Source organism: Neofelis nebulosa, chromosome 4 (genome assembly GCF_028018385.1).
Source record: "Neofelis nebulosa isolate mNeoNeb1 chromosome 4, mNeoNeb1.pri, whole genome shotgun sequence".
Lineage (NCBI taxonomy): Eukaryota > Metazoa > Chordata > Mammalia > Carnivora > Felidae > Neofelis > Neofelis nebulosa.
This window is the reverse complement of record NC_080785.1, coordinates 109,769,385-109,796,671: the sequence shown is the minus strand read 5'-3', so window position 1 is coordinate 109,796,671 and position 27,287 is coordinate 109,769,385. Positions and strand designations below refer to the sequence as shown.

At 45.1% G+C, this 27,287-nt stretch overlaps 1 protein-coding gene across 12 annotated transcripts in view; it reads right to left on the bottom strand.

The window, feature by feature from the left end:
* The window catches only part of SLC41A3 (solute carrier family 41 member 3), a 130,601-nt gene that overhangs the window by 39,912 nt on the left and 63,402 nt on the right, over positions 1–27,287 (bottom strand). For 11 of the 12 annotated variants that reach the window (XR_009260659.1, XR_009260658.1, XM_058725728.1 and 8 more), the window contains 6 exons: positions 25,802–25,873; positions 19,431–19,575; positions 16,059–16,205; positions 13,309–13,453; positions 11,784–11,863; positions 9,596–9,730 (listed from right to left, as the gene is read on the bottom strand). Coding sequence is in view for 10 of the 12 variants with exons in the window: in XM_058725728.1 (XP_058581711.1) it covers positions 9,596–9,730; positions 11,784–11,863; positions 13,309–13,453; positions 16,059–16,205; positions 19,431–19,575; positions 25,802–25,873 (724 nt within the window). In the remaining 2 variants the exon portion in view is untranslated. The remainder of the gene's footprint in view (positions 1–9,595; positions 9,731–11,783; positions 11,864–13,308; positions 13,454–16,058; positions 16,206–19,430; positions 19,576–25,801; positions 25,874–27,287) is intronic. The other variant, XM_058725735.1, reaches the window with a different exon arrangement.

Sequence of the window (27,287 nt, the reverse complement as noted above, 5' to 3'; positions counted from 1 at the left end):
TTAGACCTAAAGACACCTTCAGATTGAAAATAAGGGGATGGAGGGGGATTGAAGAAGATGGCGGCGTAGGAGGATGCTGGGCTCACCGCCCATCCTGCTGATCACTTAGATTCCACCTACACCTGCCTAAATAACCCAGAAAACCGCCAGAGGATTAGCAGAACGGAGTCTCCAGAGCCAAGCGCAGACGAGAGACCCACGGAAGAGGGTAGGAAGGGCGGCAAGGCGGTGCGCGCTCCACGGACTGGTGGGAGGGAGCCAGGGCGGAGGGGCAGCCTGCCGGCCAAGCAGAGCCCCCGAGTCTGGCTGGCAAAAGCGGAGGGGCCAGACGGAGTGTGTTCCGACAGCAAGCGCGACTTAGCGTCTGGGAGGTCATAAGTTAACAGCTCTACTCAGAAAGCGGGAAGGCTGGAGGACAAAGGGAGGGAGAGCTGCTGAGCCCCCGGATGACAGAGCTCAGTTTGGTGGGGAACAAAGGCGCTCGCCAGCGCCATCTCCCCCGCCCACCCCCCAGCCAAAATCCCAAAGGGAACCAGTTCCTACCAGGGAACTTGCTCGCTCCCCGCAAACACCCAACTCTGTGCTTCTGCGGAGCCAAACCTCCGGCAGCGGATCTGACTCCCTCCCGCTGCCACAGGACCCCTCCTGAAGTGGATCACCTAAGGAGAAGCGAGCTAAGCCTGCCTCTCCTGCCCCCGTGCACCTTGCCTACCCACCTCAGCTAATACGCCAGATCTCCAGCTCCACAAGCCTGGCAGTGTGCAAGTAGCCCAGATGGGCCACACCACCCCACAGTGAATCCTGCCCCTAGGAGAGGGGAAGAGAAGGCACCAGTCTGACTGTGGCCCCAGTGGTGGGCTGGGGGCAGACATCAGGTCTGACTGCGACTCTGCCCACCAGCTCCAGTTATACACCACAGCACAGGGGAAGTGCCCTGCAGGTCCGCACCACTCCAGGGACTATCCAAAATGACCAAACGGAAGAATTTCCCTCAGAAGAATCTCCAGGAAATAACAACAGCTAATGAACTGATCAAAAAGGATTTAAATAATATGACAGAAAGTGAATTTAGAATAATAGTCATAAAATTAATCGCTGGGCTTGAAAACAGTATAGAGGACAGCAGAGAATCTCTTGCTACAGAGATCAAGGGACTAAGGAACAGTCAGGAGGACCTGAAAAACGCTTTAAACTAAATGCAAAACAAAATGGAAACAACGACGGCTTGGATTGAAGAGGCAGAGGAGAGAATAGGTGAACTAGAAGATAAAGTTATGGAAAAAGAGGAAGCTGAGAAAAAGAGAGATAAAAAAATCCAGGAGTATGAGGGGAAAATTAGAGAACTAAGTGACACACTAAAAAGAAATAATATACGCATAATTGGTATCCCAGAGGAGGAAGAGAGAGGGAAAGGTGCTGAAGGGGTACTTGAAGAAATAATAGCTGAGAACTTTCCTGAACTGGGGAAGGAAAAAGGCATTGAAATCCAAGAGGCACAGAGAACTCCCTTCAGACGTAACTTGAATCGATCTTCTGCACGACATAGCATAGTGAAACTGGCAAAATACAAGGATAAAGAGAAAATTCTGAAAGCAGCAAGGGATAAACGTGCCCTCACATATAAAGGGAGACCTATAAGACTCGTGACTGATCTCTCTTTTGAAACTTGGCAGGCCAGAAAGGATTGGCACGATATCTTCAGTGTGCTAAACAGAAAAAATATGCAGCCGAGAATCCTTTATCCAGCAAGTCTGTCATTTAGAATAGAAGGAGAGATAAAGGTCTTCCCAAACAAACAAAAACTGAAGGAATTTGTCACCACTAAACCAGCCCTACAAGAGATCCTAAGGGGGATCCTGTGAGACAAAGTACCAGAGACATCACTACAAGCATAAAACGTACAGACATCACAATGACTCTAAACCCGTATCTTTCTATAATAACACTGAATGTAAATGGATTAAATGCGCCAACCAAAAGACACAGGGTATCAGAATGGATAAAAAAACAAGACCCATCTATTTGCTGTCCACAAGAGACTCATTTTAGACCTGAGGACACCTTTAGATTGAGAGTGAGGGGATGGAGAACTATTTATCATGCTACTGGAAGCCAAAAGAAAGCTGGAGTAGGCATACTTATATCAGACAAACTAGACTTTAAATTAAAGGCTGTAACAAGAGATGATGAAGGGCATTATATAATAATTACAGGGTCTATCCATCAGGAAGAGGTAACAATTATAAATGTCTATGCGCCGAATACCGGAGCCCCCAAATAAATAAAACAATTTCTCATAAACATAAGCAACCTTATTGATAAGAATGTGGTAATTGCAGGGGACTTTAACACCCCACTTACAGAAATGGATAGATCATCTAGACACACAGTCAATAAAGAAACAAGGGCCCTGAATGACACATTGGATCAGATGGACTTGACAGATATATTTAGAACTCTGCATCCCAAAGCAACAGAATATACTTTCTTCTCGAGTGCACATGGAACATTCTCCAAGATAGATCATATACTGGGTCACAAAACAGCCCTTCATAAGTTTAAAGAATTGAAATTATACCATGCATACTTTCAGACCACAATGCTATGAAGCTTGAAATCAACCACAGGAAAAAGTCTGGAAAACCTCCAAAAGCATGGAGGTTAAAGAACACCCTACTAACGAATGAGTGGGTCAACTGGGCAATTAGAGAAGAAATTAAAAAATATATGGAAACAAATGAAAATGAAAATACAACAATCCAAACGCTTTGGGATGCAGCAAAGGCAGTCCTGAGAGGAAAATACATTGCAATCCAGGCCTATCTCAAGAAACAAGAAAAATCCCAAATACAAAATCTAACAGCACACCTAAAGGAAATAGAAGCAGAACAGCAAAGGCAGCCTAAACCCAGCAGAAGAAGAGAAATAATAAAGATCAGAGCAGAAATAAACAATATAGAATCTAAAAAAACTGTAGAGGAGATCAATGAAACCAAGAGTTGGTTTTTTGAAAAAATAAACAAAATTGACAAACCTCTAGCCAGGCTTCTCAAAAAGAAAAGGGAGATGACCCAAACAGATAAAATCATGAACGAAAATGGAATTATTACAACCAATCCCTCAGAGATACAAACATTTATCAGGGAATACTATGAAAAATTATATGCCAACAAATTGGACAACCTGGAAGAAATGGACAAATTCCTAAACACCCACACTCTTCCAAAACTCAACCAGGAGGAAATAGAAAGCTTGAACAGACCCATAACCAGCAAAGAAATTGAATTGGTTATCAAAAATCTCCCAACAAATAAGAGTCCAGGACCAGATGGCTTCCCAGGGGAGTTCTACCAGACATTTAAGCAGAGATAATACCTATCCTACTCAAGCTATTCCAAGAAATAGAAAGGGAAGGAAAACTTCCAGACTCAATCTATGAAGCCAGTATTACTTTGATTCCTAAATCAGACAGAGACCCAGTAGAAAAAGAGAACTACAGGCCAATATCCCTGATGAATATGGATGCAAAAATTCTGAATAAGATACTAGCAAATCAAATTCAACGGCATATCAAAAGAATTATTCACCATGATCAAGTGGGATTCATTCCTGGGATGCAGGGCTGGTTCAACATTCGCAAATCAATCAACGCGATACATCACATTAATAAAAAAAAAGAGAAGAACCATATGATCCTGTCAATCGATGCAGAAAAGGCCTTTGACAAAATCCAGCACCCTTTCTTAATAAAAACCCTCAAGAAAGTCGGGATAGAAGGAACATACTTAAAGATCATAAAAGCCCACAGCTAACATCATCCTCAATGGGGAAAAACTGAGAGCTTTTTCCCTGAGATCAGGAACACGACAGGGATGCCCACTCTCACCGCTGTTGTTTAACATAGTGCTGGAAGTTCTAGCATCAGCAATCAGACAACAGAAGGAAATCAAAGGCATCAAAATTGGCAAAGATGAAGTCAAGCTTTCGCTTTTTGCAGATGACATGATATTATACATGGAAAATCCGATAGATTCCACCAAAAGTCTGCTAGAACTGATACATGAATTCAGCAAAGTTGCAGGATACAAAATCAATGTACAGAAATCAGTTGCATTCTTATACACTAACAATGAAGCAACAGAAAGACAAATAAAGAAACTGATCCCATTCACAATTGCACCAAGAAGCATAAAATACCTAGGAATAAATCTAACCAAATATGTAAAAGATCTGTATGCTGAAAAGTATAGAAAGCTTATGAAGGAAATTGAAGAAGATATAAAGAAATGGAAAGACATTCCCTGCTCATGGATTGGAAGAATAAATATTGTCAAAATGTCAATACTACCCAAAGCTATCTACACATTCAATGCAATCCCAATCAAAATTGCACCAGCATTCTTCTCGAAACTAGAACAAGCAATCCTAAAATTCATATGGAACCACAAAAGGCCCTGAATAGCCAAAGTAATTTTGAAGAAGAAGACCAAAGCAGGAGGCATCACAATCCCAGACTTTAGCCTCTACTACAAAGCTGTAATCATCAAGACAGCATGGTATTGGCACAAAAACAGACACATAGACCAATGGAATAGAATAGAAACCCCAGAACTAGACCCAAAAACATATGGCCAACTCATCTTTGACAAAGCAGGAAAGAACATCCAATGGAAAAAAGACAGTCTCTTTAACAAATGGTGCTGGGAGACCTGGACAGCAACATGCAGAAGGTTGAAACTAGACCGCTTTCTCACACCATTGACAAAAATAAACTCAAAATGGATAAAGGACCTGAATGTGAGACAGGAAACCATCAAAACCTTAGAGGAGAAAGCAGGAAAAGACCTCTCTGACCTCAGCCGTAGCAATCTCTTACTCGACACATCCCCAAAGGCAAGGGAATTAAAAGCAAAAGTGAATTACTGGGACCTTATGAAGATAAAAAGCTTCTGTACAGCAAAGGAAACAACCAACAAAACTAAAAGGCAACCAACAGAATGGGGAAAGATATTTGCAAATGACATATGGGACAAAGGGCTAGTATCCAAAATCTATAAAGAGCTCACCAAACTCCACACCCGAAAAACAAATAACCCACTGAAGAAATGGGCAGAAAACATGAATAGACACTTCTCTAAAGAAGACATCTGGATGGCTAACAGGCACATGAAAAGATGTTCAACGTCGCTCCTTATCAGGGAAATACAAATCAAAACCACACTCAGATATCACCTCACGCCAGTCAGAGTGGCCAAAATGAACAAATCAGGAGACTATAGATGCTGGAGAGGATGTGGAGAAACGGGAACCCTCTTGCACTGTTGGTGGGAATGCAAATTGGTGCAGCCACTCTGGAAAGCAGTGTGGAAGTTCCTCAGAAAATTAAAAATAGACCTACCCTATGACCCAGCAATAGCACTGCTAGGAATTTATCCAAGGGATACAGGAGTACTGATGCATAGGGGCACTTGTACCCCAATGTTTATAGCAGCACTCTTAACAATAGCCAAATTATGGAAAGAGCCTAAATGTCCATCAACTGATGAATGGATAAAGAAATTCTGGTTTATATACACAATGGAATACTATGTGGCAATGAGAAAGAATGAAATATGGCCTTTTGTAGCAATGTGGATGGAACTGGAGAGTGTGATGCTAAGTGAAATAAGCCGTACAGAGAAAGACAGATACCATATGTTTTCACTCTTATGTGGATCCTGAGAAACTTAACATAAACCCGTGGGGGAGGGGAAGGAAAAAAAAAAAAGAGGTGAGAGTGGGAGAGAGCCAAAGCATAAGAGACTGTTAAAAACTGAGAACAAACTAAGGGTTGATGGGGGATGGGAGGGAGGGGAGAGTGGGTGATGGGTATTGAGGAGGGCACCTTTTGGGATGAACACTGGGTGTTGTATGGAAACCAATTTGACAATAAATTTCATATATTAAAAAAAAAATAAAATAAATGTCTGGTAGAACTCCCCTGGGAAGCCATCTGGTCCTGGACTCTTATTTGTTGGGAGATTTTTGATAACTCATTCAATTTCTTCACTGGTTATGGGTCTGTTCAAGCTTTCTATTTCCTCCTGATTGAGTTTTAGAAGTGTTTGGGTGTTTAGGAATTTGTCTATTTCTTCCAGGTTGTCCAGTTTGTTGGCATATAATTTTTCATAGTATTCCCTGATAATTGCTTGTATTTCTGAGGGATTGGTTGTAATAATTCCATTTTCATTCATGATTTTATCCATTTGGGTCATCTCCCTTTTCTTTTTGAGAAGCCTGGCTAGAGGTTTATCAATTTTGTTTATTTTTTCAAACCAACTCTTGGTTTGATTGATCTGCTCTACAGTTTTTTTAGATTCTATATTGTTTATTTCTGCTCTGATCTTTATTATTTCTCTTCTTCTGCGGGGTTTGGGGTGTCTTTGCTGTTCTGCTTCTTTTTCCTTTAGGTGTGCTGTTAGATTTTGTATTTGGGATTTTTCTTGTTTCTTGAGATAGGCCTGGATTGCAATGTATTTTCCTCTCAGGACTGCCTTCGCTGCGTCCCAAAGCGTTTGGATTGTTGAATTTTCATTTTCGTTTGTTTCCATATATTTTTTAATTTCTTCTCGAATTGCCTGGTTGACCCACTCATTCGTTAGTAGGGTGTTCTTTAACCTCCATGCTTTTGGAGGTTTTCCAGACTTTTTCCTGTGGTTGATTTCAAACTTCATAGAATTGTGGTCTGAAAGTATGCATGGTATGATCTCAATTCTTGTATACTTATGAAGGGCTGTTTTGGGACCCAGTATGTGATCTTGGAGAATGTTCCATGTGCACTCAAGAAGAAAGTATATTGTTGCTTTGGGATGCAGAGTTCTAAATATATCTGTCTAGTCCATCTGATCCAATGTATCATTCAGGGCCCTTGTTTCTTTATTGACCGTGTGTCTAGATGATCTATCCATTTCTGTAAGTGGAGTGTTAAAGTCCCCTGCAATTACCACATTCTTATCAATAAGGTTGCTTATGTTTGTTAGTAATTTTTTTATATATTTGGGGGCTCCCATATTCGGCGCATAGACATTTATAATTGTTAGCTCTTCCTGATGGATAGGCCCTATAATTATTATAAAATGCCCTTCTTCATCTCTCGTTACAGCCTTTAATTTAAAGTCTAGTTTGTCTGATATAAGTATGGCTACTCCAGCTTTCTTTTGACTTCCAGTAGCCTGATAAATAGTTCTCCATCCCCTCAGCAATCTACATATTCAATGCAATCCCGATCAAAGTAACACCAGCTTTCTTAACAGAGCTAAAACAAATAATCCTAAAATTTGTATGGAACCAGAAAAGACCGTGAATAGTCAAAGCAATCTTAAAAACGAAAACCAAAGCAGGAGGCATCACAATCCCACACTTCAAGCTATACTACAAAGCTGTAATCATCAAGACAGTATGGTACTGGCACAAGAACAGACACTCAGATCAATGGAACAGAATAGAGAACCCAGAAATGGACCCACAAATATATGGCCAACTAATCTTTGACAAAGCAGGAAAGAATATCCAATGGAATAAAGACAGTCTTTTCAGCAAGTGGTGCTGGGAAAACTGGACAGCGACATGCAGAAAAATGAACCTGGACCACTTTCTTACACCACACACAAAAATAAACTCAAAATGGATGAAAGACCTCAATGTAAGACAGGAAGCCATCAAAATCCTCGAGGAGAAAGCAGGCAAAAACCTCTTTCATCTTGCCCGCAGCAACTTCTTACTCAACACGTCTCCAGAGGCAAGGGAAACAAAAGAAAAAATGAACTACTGGGACCCCATCAAAATAAAAAGCTTCTGTACAGCGAAGGAAACAATCAGCAAAACTAAAAGGCAACCGACAGAATGGGAGAAGATATTTGCAAATGACATATCAGATAAAGGGTTAGTATCCAAAATCTACAAAGTACTTATCAAACTCAACACCCAAAAAACAAATAATCCAGTGAAGAAATGGGCAAAAGACATGAATAGACACTTCTCCAAGGAAGACATCCAGATGGCCAACTAACACATGAAAAAAGTCTCAACACCACTCATCATCAGGGAAATACAAATCAAAACCACAATGAGATACCACCTGACACCTGTCAGAATGGCTAACATTAACAACTCAGGCCACAACAGATGTTGGCAAGGATGTGGAGAAAGAGGGTCTCTTTTGCATTGTTGGTGGCAATGCAAGCTTGTGCAGCCACTCTAGGAAACAGTATGGAGGTTCCTCAAAAAACTAAAAATAGAACTATCCTACGACCCAGCAATTGCACTACTAGGCATTTATCCAAGGGATATAGGTGTGCTGTTTTGAAGGGACACATGCACCCCATGTTTATAGAAGCACTATCATCAATAGCCAAAGTATGGAAAGAGCCCAAATGTCCATCAATGGATGAATGGATAAAGAAAATGTGGCATTGTTTCCGATTCTGTGTCTCCCTCTCTCTGCACCTCCCCTGTTCATGCTCTGTCTCTCTCTGTCCCAAAAATAAATAAAAAACGTTGAAAAAAAAATTTAAAAAAAAAAAAAAAAAAAAAAAAAAAAAAGAAAATGTGGCATATATATACAATGGAGTATTCAGCAATCACAAAAAATGAAATCTTGCCATTCCAAATACGTGGATGGAGGGTATTATTCTAAGTGAAATTAGTCAGAGAAAGACAAAAATCATATGACTTCACTCATATGAGGACTTTAGGGGACAAAACAGATGAACATAAGGGAAGGGGAAAAAATTATATAAAAACAGGGAGTGGGACAAAACAGAAGAGACTCATAAATATGGAGAACAAACTGAGGGTTGATCGAGGGGTTGTGGGAGGGGGGATGCGCTAAATGCGTAAGGGACACTAAGGAAACTACTCCTGAAATCATTGTTTCACTATATGCTAACTAATTTGGGTGTAAATTTTAAAAAATAAATATAAAATTAAAAAAAATAAACAAAGAAACAAACCCTAAAAACCATACCACAATATTTAGTCAAGAGCTCCATTTTTGGTGTGTTTATCTGCTCTTCTGTTTGTTTGTTTTTGCTTTTAGAGAGGGAGAGAGTACTGTGGGCAGAGGGAGGGAGGAAGAGGGGGAGAGGGAGAGTGGGAGAGAGGGAGAGGGAGAGAGAGAGAGAGACTTTCCCATGACCTTGGGGTCATGACCTAAGCCAAAAATAAAAAGTTGGGACGATCAACCAACTCAGCCACACTGGCTCCCTATATCTGCTCTTCTGGACCATGTATATACATGGGGGCAAGACTCAGCTTTCTCTGACTCATCACAATAATATGACATCTAGTACCTGGCAGACCTTCAATAAATATTTGAATGTTTGAATATTTGAATATTTAAATGAATGAATGAATGAATCAATCAATCAATCAATCAACTAAAGGCAAGGGTGGGAGTCAGGTCTCTGGGAGAAGGACTCATGACCTTGAAGATGATCTCTGTTGAAGTCAGCACTGGCCTTAGACCTCTGTTGCTACAGACACCAGATTCCACTAATGGCAAATTTTACTTGTTGAAAGAAATGGCCATGTGGCTTCCAGAAGATACCAGACTCACCTGAGGTGCAGAAAGTGGAGCATGGGTTAGGCCAGTATTGTTTCATCCAGAGGGGTAGGACACCAGGTGTGCTCCACATGTGCAGGTAGGTGGAGATCCGGCTGGTCTGAATTGCCACCAGATTGCCACCAACACCTGGGAGGAGAAAAAGAATATGGTTTCCCCCTTTTTATGCCAGTCTCTCAGTTCTGGCCCTTATTTTAAGTCTACTTCCTCCAGAAGCCTCCCTTGATTGATGTAGCACTTGGTCTCTTTTCCTTCCCTCCCACTTTACAACAGATTTTATTTGGCTGCAAGCAAGGGTAAACTCGACCTTGTGAGTGAAGCGCCAGGGTAGTAACTGTATCACCTTGACAGCTACCTCTTATGGTGAAGGAAATGTGACTGGCAAAGTAGGTTTACAATACAGATTTGTCAAGTAGAGGGAGGGAGGGAGAGTGATGGAAAGGTCTATGGGAAGATATTTTGATAAGGCCCTCAAGGCCGTGGGAAGTGACAGGGATCAGATTACAGACTGGAACATCTGAGAAAATGAAAAGATTTTTTCACCTAAGGTGGAAAGGAGATGGAAGAGAAGGTGGGCAACAGCAGCAAGGGAAGAGGGGATAGCATATGCAACAGGCCTGGGGCTTATGGCTGAGACTCCCAGCTTCCACAGAGAATGGACCATGCCAAGATGACAAAGGCCATGCTGAGCTGTCTTTGCAGGGACAGGATTACAGGCTGACAGAGAAGAGCGCCTGTTCAGGACCATCTTTAGAGAGTGGGCAGGCTGCCTCCATCCTGTTTCCTCAGCCCATTGGGGAATAACCTCTCATTGGGCCAGATGTGTCCCAGTGATCTCCAGAGGTAGAGACCAACAACCCTGGATGCAAAGGTCTGTGGGCAGAGGATGGCTGCAGATCTATTTTGCTCAATCCACATGATTTAAAAATCATGTGGGGAGGAGTGGATTTAAAAATGTAACTCAAATTAATTGTTAGCATTTACATAAATTGCTGGCTTCTCCTAAGAAGTCAGTTCTGGCAACTCTGGACCTCCAAACTTGCCAGGCAGCAACTGGCTGGAGCTAAGCAGGCCCCTCTCCCTCCATAGCAGGAACACTTTCTGCAGCATGACCTATTCCCTGCTGCTCCTTACTGCCCACCTATTGTCATACTGGCTGAACTCATTTAACATTCTCATGTTGCCCCACAGTCATCTGAGTTGGTGACATCCAAGGAAATCTTTCCAAGCTTTAGCCTGCCTTAGCAGTTGTTGTCTTCCACATGGCCAGTTCCTTGCATGACGGGCAAGCCCTGCCTCTACTGGGACAGACCTGCTGGGTGGCCCACTGATATTCAAGGAATAGTCACCTGTGTTCCCATGGAAATGGGGAGAGGGGGTGCCCAAAGGCCTCCGTAGCCTGTTTCTGCAGCCCCAGAACACCAGGGTCTGGGACCAAGCAAAGTGTGCAAAAAGCTATCACATTTGGTTCCCTCCCTGACTGGTCAGTCCCATTTACAGATCCTCATCAGAAGCCAGACACAAACCAAGCTTTGGTTAAAAGAGCCCATAGGATCTAAGCCTAGAAGGGAGATCAATGAAGGGTTGGGTGGAAGACAACAGGGAATGGAGGGGATTCAGGCAAACCTGACAAACACAAGTCCTGTCTGAGTGGCAGCTGATTGTTTCCTCACCCAGAATGTAAACTCAGTATTGTCACAGTCTTGCTTTTGAAGAAGGCAGAAATCTAGATTTTTATGTGCAAAATTCTTAGTTTTAAATGTCATCAATGAATCTAAATTTAAGAAATTAACAAACAAACATACAAACAAACCATGAGAAGCCAACACCCCAGTTCTGAAGGCCATGATCAGGTGCCAGTGAATCCTGGCATAGATGTGCCTTCAAGGCATGGGATTTAGCTCTGTGGGACAGCTCAAGCCTCTGTGGTGACTGTGAGGAAGAATGTGAGCTGGTGGAGCAGTGGTCAGGGCTTTCTCCCTGAGGGTCTCCTTCCATATGAGAAAAACCAGCCCGGTAGTCTCTGCCTAGCAGAAACACAGCCATGGCTCAGTTTCCAGATTCTGCCTTTGAGGGCCTGGGGCTGGAGCTCTGAAGTCACTGCTTTTCAGGTCCCACTGCCCAAGCCCTGGGGGCTAACACAGCCCAGGGGTCCCAGGTGATGGTGACTGCCAATACCTACCACATATGATGGGAGTAAATATGGCCATGCCTTGGAATTGCTGTTTAGAAATGGTTTTGTTCAAGATGAGCCCTCCAAAACTGGGGAGAGAGCAGAGGGCAAATGATTAGTTTATCCTTGTAGGGGACCTGGTACACCTCTATACAAAATGTCTTATCAGAGGCACCTGGGTGGCTCAGTCGGTTGAGAATCTGACTTTAGCTCAGGTCGTGATCTCATTATTCTGGAGTTCGAGCCCCACGTCGGACTATATACTGACAGCTCAGATCCTGGAGCCTGTTTAGGATTTTCTCTCTCTCTCTCTGCCCCTCCCCCAGTCATGCTCGCTGGCCCTCTTTCTCTCTCTCTCTCTCACAAAAATAAACAAATATTAAAATAAAAAATTTTTCAAAATGTCTTACCAGTTTCCTTTCTCAGTGTAGCAAACACTTTCCTGACCCCTACACAAAATATCTGATATAGACAGGCTGGTATCCACAGTGTCCTCTCCACCACGCACATGATTCTCTGCCTCTATTCTGAGCCTCAGCTGTTACAGAAGGCCCATCAGATAATGTTAGCCCATTAAAAACAAGTTACAAACTCTCTGAGGTCACATAGCTGGCTGGACTCTCCCATGTGACAGCTCATGTACCACAACTGAACTGCTACTTTCCTGAGCAGTAAATGGAACCTGCATGAGAATCCACTTCTGCTCCTTGTTCTTAGAGATGTTGTAATAAGACCTTGCTCCTACCAGCCCCTGGAGTTTAGCAAAGACTGCCCTGCTCCTACAGTCCTGGCGAGATTGGATCAGTTTGTAAAAGGAGCCCAGGAGCTTTCTGGAATCAAAGACACCTGGACCACAACCACTTCTCCCTAAGAGTCAACGTTAGGAAAGCACCCCAGAAAGCACTGGGGTGGTGCTCATCCAGGTCTACTAACATAAAGGGCTCTGGAGAGTGAGGTTCAAGGGTGGAAGACCTGAGCTCAGCTGAAGGCCCAAGGGCCCAGGGGGACGAATCCCTCAGCCCAACTAGGTCACACCAGCAGCCATGCTGAGGAAATGGTATTCACAGAGCCATCACTGTGGGGCCAGGTGAGGGACCCCCTGAAGCCCAAGCAGGGGAACTCTGGCAGCAGGGATGGGGGAGACAGGTGTCCTGCAGTGCCACGAGGGGACAAGAGGTCCTGGCATCAGTGTGTTCATCTGATGTTTCCAGGTTCAGTTCTTCCTGGCTCTGATACTCCTGCAGTGGTAAACAGGACTGCCTCTCAGAATAAATAAGGCCTAAGGTTCTTGGTGAGAGGGAAAGAGATGAAGAACAAAGAGGTATGACTCAACAACCGGCACCGGGACTTAGTGAAGGAGCCCACAGCAATGATTCCCTCCAACCATGATCAGCCAGAAAATGATTTAAACCCACATGATTTACATCCTCACCCCGGAGGCTTGGTGGCCTCAGGCCACTCTCCCTGTCTGCAGAGGCCAGACAGGGGTGGCATGGAGAGCAAAGGGGTGGTGGCAGCCCTCACTCATGCGCACCTGCTGATGACCATCGCTAGAATGATTGGGAACCACCCGAACTTCAGGATCCTCATGATGGGCGGGTTCTGCTTGACAATGAGGACCCACAAGGGGATCAGGGCCGTGAAGCTGATACAGACCAGCAGCAACAGGTATCGATTATCTGGGAGGAGAGAGAGAGAGAGACAGACAGACAGACAGTGTGCCAGGGCACATGAGCATGGACTGTGGGGCCACAGTCTGGGCTGCAATGATTAAAGGTGGGCTTGGAGCTGAGGAGATGCTTCTGTCTCTGGCAGTTTAGGGTGGACAACCTACCATACTTCTAAAGATTTTGTCCATCTTATTAAGCAACTGGAAAAGCTCCTCTTTATCCTCAATTCCTGTCACAAGCCCCTTTACTTCTCTTTTTTGCTATTTTCCTGACATACATAACCTCTCCCATCTCCTTCTATCTCAACCTTATTATTATTATTAATGGTTACATTTATGGGATTGTGTCCACAGGCCAGCACTGTGCCCAGCACCTTCTGAGCACAAACTCATGTCATGTTCTCCATTCCCCCTCAGATGGGCATAGGAGAGACTACAGCATGAAGAGGTGGCCCACCAGCACCCGAGCCAGCATACAGACATCAGGGCTACAGTCAGAGTTGGTTAATGATGCCAATCTGCTCCTGGCTGAGGCCAGCCTAAGGTGGCCTCCCCAGCATCTATGGGTCCCTCAGGGCTCAGACCACACCCAGCTTTGCAGCTACATATACCCCTGTGTCATCTTCTCTGCTGGTTGGAGCCAGCAGAACTCTGACAGTTCTGGGACACCTGACTGTTCCTGGAGCCAGGTCAGGGCCCCACATACCACCATTCTCACTCACTCCCTTCTTCCCTTATATTTTGTGTGTCACCTTCCCAATCACTCCAAACAAGACACCAGCTTTCTCTAGAGCTATCCTCTCACCCCCAGCCCCACCTCTAAAGGACAGGCTCAGGTGGTGCACAGTCCTCTGCCAAGTGGACCCCAGCACGCAGAGGTGTGCACGTAGGTCTGTGCCCCACATCCCATTTCTCTGAGCAGCATCATTAGGAGGACCCCTCCCCTCTTGTCTTTCTCTGCACTAAACAATCATGGTTCATTCCTCTGCCATAGGGAGGCCCATCTCCTTGGGCAGCTACATGGAAGCACAGGCCACAGGTGCTCAACTTGGACTACAGACAAATAACTCATCATGGAAGGGGCCAGCCTCTTTGCCATCCCAGGAGGTGGGAGACAGGCCAAGGAATCTCTAAGCAAGTCTCAAAAGCTCTAGGAAGCAGCAGCCTACAGGAGTGCTGCTTTTAGGACATTTTTTCAGTCTGATTTTTCTAGAATGATTCAGGAGCCCTGGCAGAGGCTCCACTTCATATTTTCCACCACCATGATGAATACTTCCCCCACACATGGCTTGTCTTCCCAACTACATTGACAGGTGACACAGTCAACAGCTCATTCTTCATCAGTGAAGATTTATCTCATATGTGCCAGGCCCAGTGAACCTGTAAGTGCACCCAAGATAAATTCACAGTCTAATCTGAGGGTCGGACAACCCAACGATGATTCAACAGCTACTAAGTCATGTGTTGCAACATGCACAGTAGGGCAGAGAAGAAGGGTCTGGAAACACCAGTGACCCAAATTTGTTTTATAAGTAAAACTCGATTAACCAACCCACACACAAATCTTGTTTTAAATTCACTATGGTTTAAAGATAAAATTAGGTTATCTTATCATTAGATCTTCATTGCCACTTACAGGAACTTTGAGGATCTCCCAATCATCAAACAGTATTGGTGGCAGGCAGTTCCTGGGGTGACAAGGAGCTGGTCCCAGAGCTGAGAGGGAGAGGGTCTCAATGCCCAGATACACTAAATCACAGGTATTCTGTTAGTCTGCTTCAGCTGCCAGCATGTAAGCACTGGGTGATTTCTCTTGCTCCGGAGTCTGAGTTCCCACAGGGCAACGATAAGCCAGAGCTTCGCTGTGTCTGTGCCTGTGTCTAGGTATTTCCTCCAAATAAGTGTCACCACATTCCCCACTGCTGTCCACCATCTTCTTCACTGTCCACTCCACTCACTGATGCCACCTGCCCCTAGGTACTTGGGGTTATGACCATGCACAGAATCAACACTTACTAGATCCAAACAACTGTGGGCAGCCAGCTTAGGTGGAAAGCAAAAACTGTGATGCTCAGAGGGGAGTAGTCAGCAGGTTAGGACTGCTGGGGAAGGGAGATGCTACCTGTCCACAATGCCCAGGGCAGAACATGTTCAGTGTGCCCCCAGGGCAGATCTAGGGAGACCCCTGGTGGAGTCAGAGCCTCTGGCCACAAGGGTCTATCATACAAGAGGTGTGAACGCCTTCCTTAGCTGATGACCAGGGCACTGGCTGGCCACCTTCTCAGGAGACCTGGGCTTTTCCTGCCTCACACCAGCAGGGAGAGCATATGCTGATGCCCATGGCTATGACATGCCTCCTTGGGAGTCCCTTCCCAGCTGGTGTGTATGTGTCTGGTGTGACACATGCCTTACCCATGGAGGGTCTGTTAACCCTCCTATGAGGGCGCACTGAAGTGGCCAGGCCATCCTCTGGCCCTCCCTGGTCTCCTTGCATACCCCTGCCCTAAGGTGGAGACTGAACTTATCTGCTGACCTGAGTGGATGGGAGAGCTTGCTGTTTGCCGACATTGGACCCAGCCTTGTTCGTGTGCCCCACCTCAAGGGGTACCTCTTACCTTTGTGTTTATAGAAGAAGCTGCTAACAAAGGCCAGGATGGACAACGTGATGAGGTCTCCCAGGCTGGCAGCAATGGGCGTGGCAATGTTGTCTGGATTGACCCCAAGCTTTCGAGCACCAATTACTATGCAGACCATCAGCATTCCTGCAGGGAGGTGGCAGAAGAAACTCAAAGCACAGGATGAGAAAGTGGTCAGGAGGCTGCTCAGTAACTTGCTTCTATCCACACAGCCCTCCCCTGGAGCCAGGCTGCCCTAACACTCAGTTTCCCCACTATGCTGAAGCCTGAGAAGGCTGCAGTAGGGTGGACCCTGCGACTTGCAGGCGTGGTGTTAAGTAGCCTGAAAGCTTTGATGATACACTCAAACCCATGGGGGAGACAGCAGGGAGGTGGTTCCTAGGCTCCCAAACCAGAAACTACAGATGTGAAACTCACAGCTGCTCCCTGACAGGAAGAGGACTCCAAAACCACTCTGAGCAATAGAGCCCCAGGGGCAGAGCACAGCATCTTGTGTCTGTCGGGGTCCCTGGGGACACAGGTGCCCCAGTGGGATTAGCCACGTGAGAGGTTTGTTAGGGACAAAGCCTGTGAGGGGGAATGGGGGGCCACAGGGGTGTTGGGAGAGCCACGAGATGGCATGTAGGCCACCTGCAGTGGGAGACAGGAAGGCAGGCAGGGGAAGCACATGCAGACTACAGCACAGCATTGTCAGCGGGTCCACATCTCTGGGGAACAGGCCCATTTCAGGATCCTGGCAGGGCCACCACTGGGCGAAGGCAGCAGGTAACCTCTAACAGCGGGGAGTGGGGGTAAATTTTTGGGTATAGCACTGGAAACCCAAGAGACACATTCTCGTGGCCTCTATACCTTCCTGAGTCCTATTTTGTGTTCTGACTCTGTGTTCTGAGATGACTGACACATACAATCTTCCAGCCCTCATCTACTGCCTAGGACTTAATCCAACAGCATTGGGGGCTCCCGGGTGGCTCAGTCAGTTAAGCGTCCAACTCTTGGTTTTGACGCAGGTCATGATCTCATGGTTTGTGGGGTCGAGCCCCATGTCAGGCTCTGTGATGACAGCACGGAGCCTGACTGGGATTCTCTCTCTCCCTCTCTCTCTACCCCTCCCCTGCTTAAGCTCGCACCACTGACTCTTTCTTTCTCTCAAAATAAATAAATAAACATTTTTTAAAAGACACATTGTATCTTGGCTCTTGGTGTTTAAATACTTTACTCACTACTCTGTAACTCTAAATATAATTAGAATTATCACCTCAAGGCCCACTAACACTGCTGCCACTGGCCACAGTTTGTGCCCTATTTTGTGACCAGGTCATAGCTACTTTATCTCTTTTGAAATGCCAATTCTAAGTGAGGTTGAGTCTGTGTGGCTGGTGGTCTGGTGAAAAACAGGGACTACATAGAAACCACCAGTTTGAGAGCACTTATTAAAAACCACCACCACCACCTGGCTTTACAGCAGTCATGCTGAGGTCACACTATGAGCCACCAGCCATGCTCCTCAACTTCTACACATCTTTGGACAACCCAGTTTATGTCCATGCTGCTGAACTTCACCCCTCATCTATGCTTCACTTTCATCATCTGGAAAATGGGGAGCTAGGAATGGCATTCTCTACAAGACTCCATAGGAACAGGGCTGGCCTCTGGAATCATTTGATTGTGTTGTTTTCAGAGGAGACTTCATATCAAGTATCTCTTGGGCTCTATTTCTCCACAAGGTGTGGCATACTCATTCTTCTCTTCCCTTGGACAGACTGAGTGATGGCACCCTAGCCCCTGCCCCATGTGCACAGGCACAGGTACCTGACCAGGAGCCGTCTGCCCAGGGAAGTGCAGTTTATGAATTTGCTCCTGGGTTTCTGCACTCTTATCCTCCATCCTGATTATATACACTAGCACAGGAAGGAAGAGAAACCAATAAATAACCCGCCACATTATCCTTACAGAGAGCTGAGCTCAAAGGTGTTTCATGAGCAGATGAAGAACAGAAGAGTAAATGCAAATCCAATTCCCAGTTAGCACTTATTCTTTCTTATATGTGCACATTGTTTGCGAGAGACACTCAGACATGCAGTCCAGAAGAGAACCAAAATGAAGTCCGCTCATTCAGCAAACATTTGGCAGCTGGTAATATGCCTATTTTAGGTGCTGAAAATAGCCATCAGGCTCTGGGCTCATACAGTAAATGCTTTTTGGGTGGAGAGACAGACAGCACACAAGTAAGTGAACAAGCATTTGAAGTAAAAAACAGGACATGAAAAGAAAGCAGGACTATGAATGGGGGTGTGATGCTAGAGAGCTGATCAGAGAGGCTTCAAAAAGGAGACACTTGCACTTAGCTGAAATTTGCTATGTGCTTGCATACTGATGTCTCACCCCAAACCAGAACATACACATCACAAAACAGTACAGTTACTCACCAGTGCATCCCCTCCACTGCACCAGTGCCTGGCACACAGTAGACACTCAGTAAGTACTGAGTAAGGAGTGAATGGGGGGACATTCTATGGTAATTGCATGGCAACTGTGGTTGCCCCTGAAATGGGTGAGCTCCCTGAAGACAGGGTTGTTTGTCATTCCTTGTGTGTTCTGCCTTCTGCAGACATGGAGGAAGCATCTGATGTGTGTGTGACAGGCGGTGTGACAGGAGCAGAATAGGAGAAGCCCTTTTCTAACAGGGCACCTCTCTGAGGAGCTGACATTCTAGCAAAGGGGTGAGACAGAAAAGAATGAAGAAAATGAAGTGAACAATTGCAGATGTTTATAAGTGCTCAATAAGGAAAACAGGTGCAGAGTGCAGAAGAGCATGTCAGCAGCTGGGAAGAAGGATGGAGGGCAGAACTTGAGTGAGTCAGAAAAGACCTCTCTGCAGAGATGAAATTGAGGCTAATGCTAGAGTCTTGCTCCCTACAGGACTGCAGATGCCAGAATCTTCCACAGGCCCATTCGCAAGCTGTGCTCAAGTAACATTTAAAGACTGACTGACTGAATGAGTGAATGAATGGATGGAGAATGGATGAACAGATGAATGTGTCCACTGAGCAAAAGCCAGTTCTCTGAACAAGCAGAGGGAAGAGAAATGGAGTCAGCATCTCACTCCTGCGCACATACATTGCCTAGGAAAGGACTCATTGTCCTCCTTGCCCATCCATAAGGTAGGGCCTGGAGATTTAACTAACAGGCTCTCCCCCACCCTCTGGCAGGACATGTGAGGCCCCACCATTAGTGCACCCATCTTCCACATCTCAAGGAACTGAAACACAAAGAGTTGAGAGTAGACTACTGAGGAATGGAGGACAGAGAGAGCTAGGAGGGGGTGGTAACTGGGGTGGGGGCACAGCTCACCTAAGGCAAATGCAGCGAGAAAGGCGGTGATGACACTGCTGGCGCACAGCAACTCCACCTTCACAAAGTCCAACTCCTCCCTAGACATAGCACCCAGCAGCAGGGCAGCCACAGCAGCCAGGAACCCCACAACGGTGGCCTGCACCTGTCAGGGCAGAAATCAGAAACATGAGGAAAGGTGTCTCTGACCATCAATGTTCCTCCCTGCCTTTGCCTCTGCCTCCTCTCTGACGTTGAGGTCACCCAACCTCCTTTCCTCACCCTAAAATTTGCCAACAGCCCCTCCAACCTGGAAAAAACAAACACCTTGCTTCAATCCAACTCCCTTGAAAACTATTGTTTTCTTGTTCTGCAACTTGTTTGATGCCATTTTCCATCACAAAATCTTCACCTCCTACTCAGCCCTTGGCCAAGGGCCACCAGTCTCTTGCTCATGGCTCCTCTCACTGGTCTGGGCAAAAGTGCTCTGTAGCCCCCAGCTGCTCAGACAAGCAACTTCCCCTGCAATGTGGAAACTCCACGATCCACAGCTACGCCTTGGAAGTCTCTGTGCATACTCTGTCTCTCTCCCAGACTTACCTTCCTTGGCAATTGCCCTTCATGCTGGTGGCCCTCTTTCTCTCCATTCTCCCCCATCCCGGCTGCAATTCCCATCTCATCTCAGTGGCGTCACACCTCTGCTGCTCATGCAGGCCAGTACCATGAGGTGCCCAGATCTCAGTATCAATACTGGCATGTTATCAGTACAGTTGACCCTTGACCAACACTGGCATTAGGGGCACCGACACTGGGTAAAGTTGAAAACCTGTGTATAACTTGTCACTCCCTCAAAACTTCACTACTAACAGCCTACTGCTGATCAGAAGCGTTACCCGTAACACAAACTTGATTCACACATATTTTGTATGCTATATTATATATTGTATTCTCATAATAAAGTAAACTAGAGAAAAGAAAATTAAGAACATCATAAGGAATCATACATTTACAGTACTGTATTTATGAAAACAAATCTGCCTATAAGTGGACCCTTGCAGTTCAAACCCATATTGTTCAAGGATCAACTGTAATTCAAATGTCTCAATGGAAACATGCTGTATTATTTTTTTTTTTAATTTTTTTTTTCAACATTTTTAATTTATTTTTGGGACAGAGAGAGACAGAGCATGAACGGGGGAGGGGCAGAGAGAGAGGGAGACACAGAATCGGAAACAGGCTCCAGGCTCCGAGCCATCGGCCCAGAGCCTGACGCGGGGCTCGAACTCACGGACCGCGAGATCGTGACCTGGCTGAAGTCGGACGCTTAACCGACTGCGCCACCCAGGCGCCCCAACATGCTGTATTATTAAAGAAGACTAAAAACACAAAGAACTCTACCATATATATGGATGAAAATGTTCCCCAAGTTAACCCACGTGATTCCAGTGAAAGTCCCAACAAGACTTTTCATGGCACTTGACAATTTATCTTAAGTTCCACAAAGATGAGTAGATGTGCAAGAACAGCCAAGACACCTTGAGAAAAAAGATCAAGAGGGAGTTTGGCACATTCATTATCAATATTTAGTTTTAAGGCTACTGTAATTAAAATAGGGTGGTACTGGCACAAAAATAGACAAATAGATCAGCAGGACAGACTGGAGTCCAGGAACACCATCAAGAATAGATGAAAATTTATATATGGAAATTTAATATGATAAAGGTGGCATTTCTAATCAGTATGGAATGGATGGGTACTGAATAAACGGGGTAAGGAAAAGTGGATATCTAGGGGAAAAAAAGGATTCCTACATTATACCATTCATACACACACCCCACTAAACATGAAACCTAATGTATGAAAAGAAAAAATATAGGATAATGTGTTTCAGATTTTGGATTAGAGAAATACTCCTTCTGAAGATGTGTAAAATCTCTGAGGAAAAATGAAATAAGCTGTATATAAATCCAAGTATGACTTCTATGTGATACCACAAACTTCAAAGACAGAAACTGAGCAGGAGAAAATATCTCCATTTATAAGTAATAAAGGGTTAGTGATCAAAATCATGAAGTCCATTTTACAAAGCAATGCCAACTTTTGGTTTTTTAATGTTTATTTATTTTTAAAGGGGAGAGAGACAGAACATGAGTGGGAGAAGAGCAGAGAGAGAGGGAGACACAGAATCTGAAGCAGGCTCCAGGCTCTGAGCTGTCAGCACAGAGCCTGATGGGGGGCTTGAACTCAACGAACTGCAAGATCATGACCTGAGCCAAAGTCAGATGTTTAACAGACTCAGCCACCCAGGCACCCCAAGCAACGCCAACATTTAAAAAAAAAATTTTTTTTAACGTTTATTTATTTTTGAGAGAGAGACAGAGCATGAACGGGGGAGGGTCAGAGAGAGGGAGACACAGAATCTGAAACAGGCTCCAGGCTCTGAGCTGTCAGCACAGAGCCCGACGTGGGGCTCAACTCATGGACTGCGAGATCATGACCTGAGCCGAAGTCGGCCGCTTAACGGACTGAGCCACCCAGGCGCCCAGACGCCAACTTTTTAAAAAAGACAACCCAACAGAAAAATGTACAAGGAGTATAAATTGACAAGATACAGAAAAGGAAATACAAATGGCTAAAAAGCAAACAAAAATGTGACCAGCTTCCCAAGTAATAGGAAAAAAAATTTAATCCCAATTTGAAAGTAGGTATCTTATTTCTTTGTAATTGATGTTGGTGTTCCTCTACGAAAAGGTCAGTGCCCTCTCAGTTTTGGCGGGGGTGGGTGGGGAACTCAGCAGGTGCTAAGCCCTTGTCTGTGCTTATCCAATTAATGAATCAATCAATGAGTGCATGGGTACACTATATTTATCCCCCAGACTAGGTAAAATTAAAATTTAAAAGGTTTAGGAGCACCTGGGTGGCTTAGTTGGTTAAGCATCTGACTCTTGCTTTCAGCTCAGTTCATGATCTCAAGGTTCATGGGTTTGAGTCCTGCAGTGAGCTCTGTGCCATCTATGCGGAGCCTGCTTGGAATTCTTTCTCTCCCTCCCTCCCTGCCTCTCCCCTGCTCTCTCTCTCTCCCTCAGAAATAAACATTAAATAAATTTTTAAAAATCTAAAAGGTTGATAATATAAAATACACATTGACAAATATGTGGGAAAATGGTTCTCTTACATATAGATGGTGGTAAAATTGGTACAGGAATTCTGGGAGGAAACTTGGCTACAATTTACCCATACACCTTATGATCTAGCATTTTCTCAGTACAACATTTGCACATGTGAATGAAGAACCACGTAATAATGACAACAATGACTGGAGCTGACATTTCCCGAATGCTATCTGCTATTCTAAGTGATTTTCATTCATTAAGTCATTCTTAAAAGTACAAGTTACAGAATTATATGTACAGCATAATACTTTTTGTGCTTAAAAAAAAAAAAAAACACAGAAAGACAGGGACACCTGGCTGGCTCAGCTGGAAGAGCATGTGACTCTTGACTTTGGGGTCGTGAGTTTAAGCCCCAGGATGGGTGTAGACATTACTTAAATAAAACAATATTTAAAAAAACACAGGAAGTCATAGCATATATTATCTATGGCCACATACACCTATATGGCAAATACAAAGTAGTTTAGAAGAATACTTTCAATGCTGGTGAGGTTATGGAGAAGCTAATAATTAAAACATTAACACTAGTGCTATTACTTAATACTAAGCACTGAAATATTTTATAATCCTTTTTGGAAAAATCTAGATCTTTAAATTGCTCATACCTTGTGAACTTGTGGGAAGTTATCTTCAGAAATTCGTGCAAAAAGAGAACAATGTCATTGTGGTGTAATTTATTGAGCAGAAGCCTACAAACAATTTTATGTGCACCTATGTGATGAAGGTCGAATGAGGTGGGATAGGGCTGAATTTGGACAGTTTGCCCTGCTGGACCAGCTCTTAGTGGCTGCACTTCAGTCTTACTAGTTGAGTTCCTGGGCCCCACCAGTTGTTAAAAATCACTCTTGGGTATATTTTAAATATTACTGTCGGGTGTATTTGTGATAGAATATGAAGTTACTAGAAGTTCTATCATGAAATTTATTGGACCATGTGTGACTCAATGTTAAGCTCCTTAACAAACAGAAGAGACAAACTTATATCCATGCTATGAACCAGAATGTGCCAAGCCAGTGTCTGGCCCAGGTCAGGACTTAATGAATGTTGGTTGAGAATCGATCATGTGGAAATGTGCATACATATGGACAAGGATTTGTATAAATTTTTTTTTTAACGTTTATTTTATTTTTGAGACAGAGAGAGACACAGAGCGTGAACAGGGGAGGGGCAGAGAGAGAGGGAGACACAGAATCCGAAACAGGCTCCAGGCTCCGAGCTGTCAGCACAGAGCCTGACACAGGGCTCGAACTCACAGACTGTGAGATCATGACCTGAGCCGAAGTCGGACGCTTAACCGACCGAGCCACCCAGGCGCCCCAAGGATTTGGAACCTTGTAGCTCAGGCACTTATTACCTGCCCCTTGCCAGCCTCTCTGTTAAGGGTATCACGAGCATCTCATTTAATCTCCAAAGCTCTTCAGCCATAGGCCATGGTCCCGGCACAGGTGACTCGGCTCAAGTGGAGAAGGCAGACATCTACACACAGAATTGCAACCAGGTCAGCTACAGCTGCATGTGCAAGGCCCCAAAGAGTACCTGGTGTCGGGCTGGAACTGAGACCTGATTGGAACTTCATTGCCAGAAGAATAAGAAGAGACAGGACATTCCAAGGAGAGGCAACCACACACACAAAGGCAGCAGGTGTGGGGTACATGAGGCTGTGGAAGGGACAGGACCAGACCAGGAGTACCTTTGGGCCAGGCCTACACTTTGACAAGTAGAACCAACAAAGGAGCTTCAGGAGGAGAGAGTTTGATCAGCTCTAGGATTTAGAAAAGGTCACTCAGGTGTCCAAGTAGAGGGGAGCCAGAGGGGAAGGAACCTGGGGCAATGAAGAGGTTTGATGTCAGTGATGCAGGAGACCAAGAGGCCAAGGCAAGGAAGAAAAGAAGCAGGGCTGGATTCAAGTACAGCTCAGAGGCAGACTCTTCCGCGAGTGGTCATAAGGTTGAGGAGCAGAGATGCTGAGAGAGACTCGGTCTCAGGCTTGATTAATGGGAAGACTCCTCACTAGGCACAGCTACTATGATTGGGAGTTTACCACATGTGGCCAGGTGCCATGGCCTTACATGATTGAAACCTCACAACAGACCATCTTACAGATAAGGTGAGGTGATTTGCCCAAGGGTCTACCCCCAAAATGAACTTTCAACCATCAAACTCTTAGGGATTGGGGACTTCACAAGAGGTAAGTGTGAGGAGACAAGGTGATGACGCCAGATCTGGCTAAGGTGTTTCAGGGATGCTTCGGGGAGGGGCAGATGGAGATGCCCCGTAGACAGCCAGAAACAGTGGCTCTAGAACCCAGATGAGAGGTAAAGTGGATATCCACCTACTCTGATGGACAGGGAGATATAGCTAAGCAAGTCTTGTGTGGTCTGCCCAAGGCCAACCTGTTGATAAATGACAGCCTTAACACCAGCCTGTCTGATCTTAGAGTCCAGGTGCTTTGTGCAGCCTCAGGCTGCCCCCAGTCAAAGAAGCCCAGAAGGTTCTGGATAAAACTACTTCCTCTCTTGTCCTGAGCCAATCTCTTCCCAGTCTCCCCCTGCCCTAGGCTTCCTGATTTTGTAATACTCTGAGACTCCTCAGATAAAAACTTAGCCCAACTAGGGTCTATTAGAAGGAGGTTCAAGTTTGAACAAGCATGAAACATTTAAGGGACAAAGGTGTGGGGGTTGGAGGATATCCTGCAAAAGCTGAGAAGGCACAGGCTGAGAGGCAGGAGTGGGGCCAAGGAGGAACTTCCAGACAGGAAGAATCTCCAGAAACTATAAGCAGGATCATATGCACGAGGCAGTCAGAGGGTACACCAATTAGGATGTCAGTGACTTTGGCAAGCACAGCTTAAGTCAAGACAGTGGGAAGAGAAGGCAGTTAGCCCTGTCTATGCTATGAGAAACAGGAGTAAGTAAGTATAGGCGAATCTTTCAATAAGTCTGTCTTGGAAAGAAGGAGGTAGAGAAGCTGGAGCGAACTTGGGTTCCAAGAAGAGGCATCTACACTCCGGTGCCAGTGCCTGTAGTTGGGCTGATCCTCCAGCTGCCATATGAGTGTGGTCTGGTGGTTACAGAATGGACGAGGGGCCCATTCCCAAAGCTCAGTCTGGAGTACAGGGACAAGGGCTCACTTAGTCTTTGCTCTTCCTACCTGGAGCAGGCCTGACTGCAGATTCAAAGCAGGAAGGAGATTCATCAAATGGACAAAGGGGAGAGTCACCTGAATGAGGGCGAGGTTACTGCTGATAACTCTGTGCTGCTCTTGGGTGTCATCAATTTGTCCAGTGTTGGCCTAGGATGAAAAGAAAAGGGCAAAGGGTAAGTCTGGCTGGTCAAAAAGCCACGTGAAGCCTTCCTGGAAAAGGCAATCTCTCAGGAGAGAAATCAGCAAATACCATTTCATTAACACCAGAACAAATTATTCTGCCCAACTTTCAAAACTGATGTGGGATGGGAAGGTAAGACACAAATCCCTTTGAGAATAAGATGGTGTCATGAACCATCTCTCCCATACTCGAGTATTCAAGCACACACAGAGGTAAGCGTCACCAACAATTTCAGAGCCACCTCTCAAACTCATCCATGGGCAGCAGGGGGAGGACCCCTGCTGAGAAGCTGGTTTGCATCCTCAGCTAGGTCTTCAGCCATGTTCTCCTCAGCACCTGCAATCCCTTTTCCCACTAACAGCAAGTCACATCTCAGCTGACCACTAACCTCCTCAATCTCACTTCTGCAAATCATCCCATTTAAGAAATGTTTAAGTCCTTCTTAGGATAAAAAAAACATGATCAGAAATACAATTTTCTCCTTTAAAAAATGGTAGTCAGCTTCTAATTTCATAGCATTTTACTGCAAAATTCAAGATGTAGATAAGAAAAGGTTTCAAGCAAATATACTTTTCTAGCTCCTTTGTAATTAGTTCATTATGTTCCTGAACTCCAAAGAAAAAATAAAATTACTTTTCATTTTCAAATAAGGGGAGGCTTTTCTTTTCAGCATGATGGAAACCTCAGGTGTAGCACACGCCATGGAGCCAGGTGACTTTTACTTCACACAGGTAGATTAATATGCACCTTGGGAGTACCCATCGGGACAAGGGACTAAGGTGGAACAGAACGAAGCTACACAGCTTGCCACACACCAAACATGCAAGGCCAACAGGCTCATTTCCCTTCTCTGCTCCATGCTATGCTGGGTGCTTGGTGGACTCAACCAGTGCATTTACTGTGTCCTATCAATCCACCAACTCTAACCCTTTATTCATCAGATAAGGGGGAGCTACCGGCCCATGACCCCTGAGTATTAATTAGAAGGGCATTCCTTCCTCAATGGCTGAACTGGAAAGGGAGTGATGCCAAGAGGTGCAGCAGGAGGACTGGAGGGCTGGGGAGCTTGCAGAACTCATACAAACAAGGAAGGAGGAGGACCTGAGGGAAAGAAGCTGTGAGAAGGGGTGAGATGGTAAGGAAATAGGATTTCAGAGCATGTGGAATGGATGGACCATTTTCCAGTGGGGAACAGACCAAGGCAGCAAAAGGTAGGGAAGGAAGCAGGGCAGAACCAGACTAGCAGGATAACCCACAGGGAGGGGGCACTTGGGAGCAGGTCTCCATCAAGGTAGATGGATACTGCTTTACCCTGGAATGGTGGTCCCAGAAATGTCCGGGTAAGAGCTGGAGAGACAAAGCCAGTCCAAGCACAGGCTC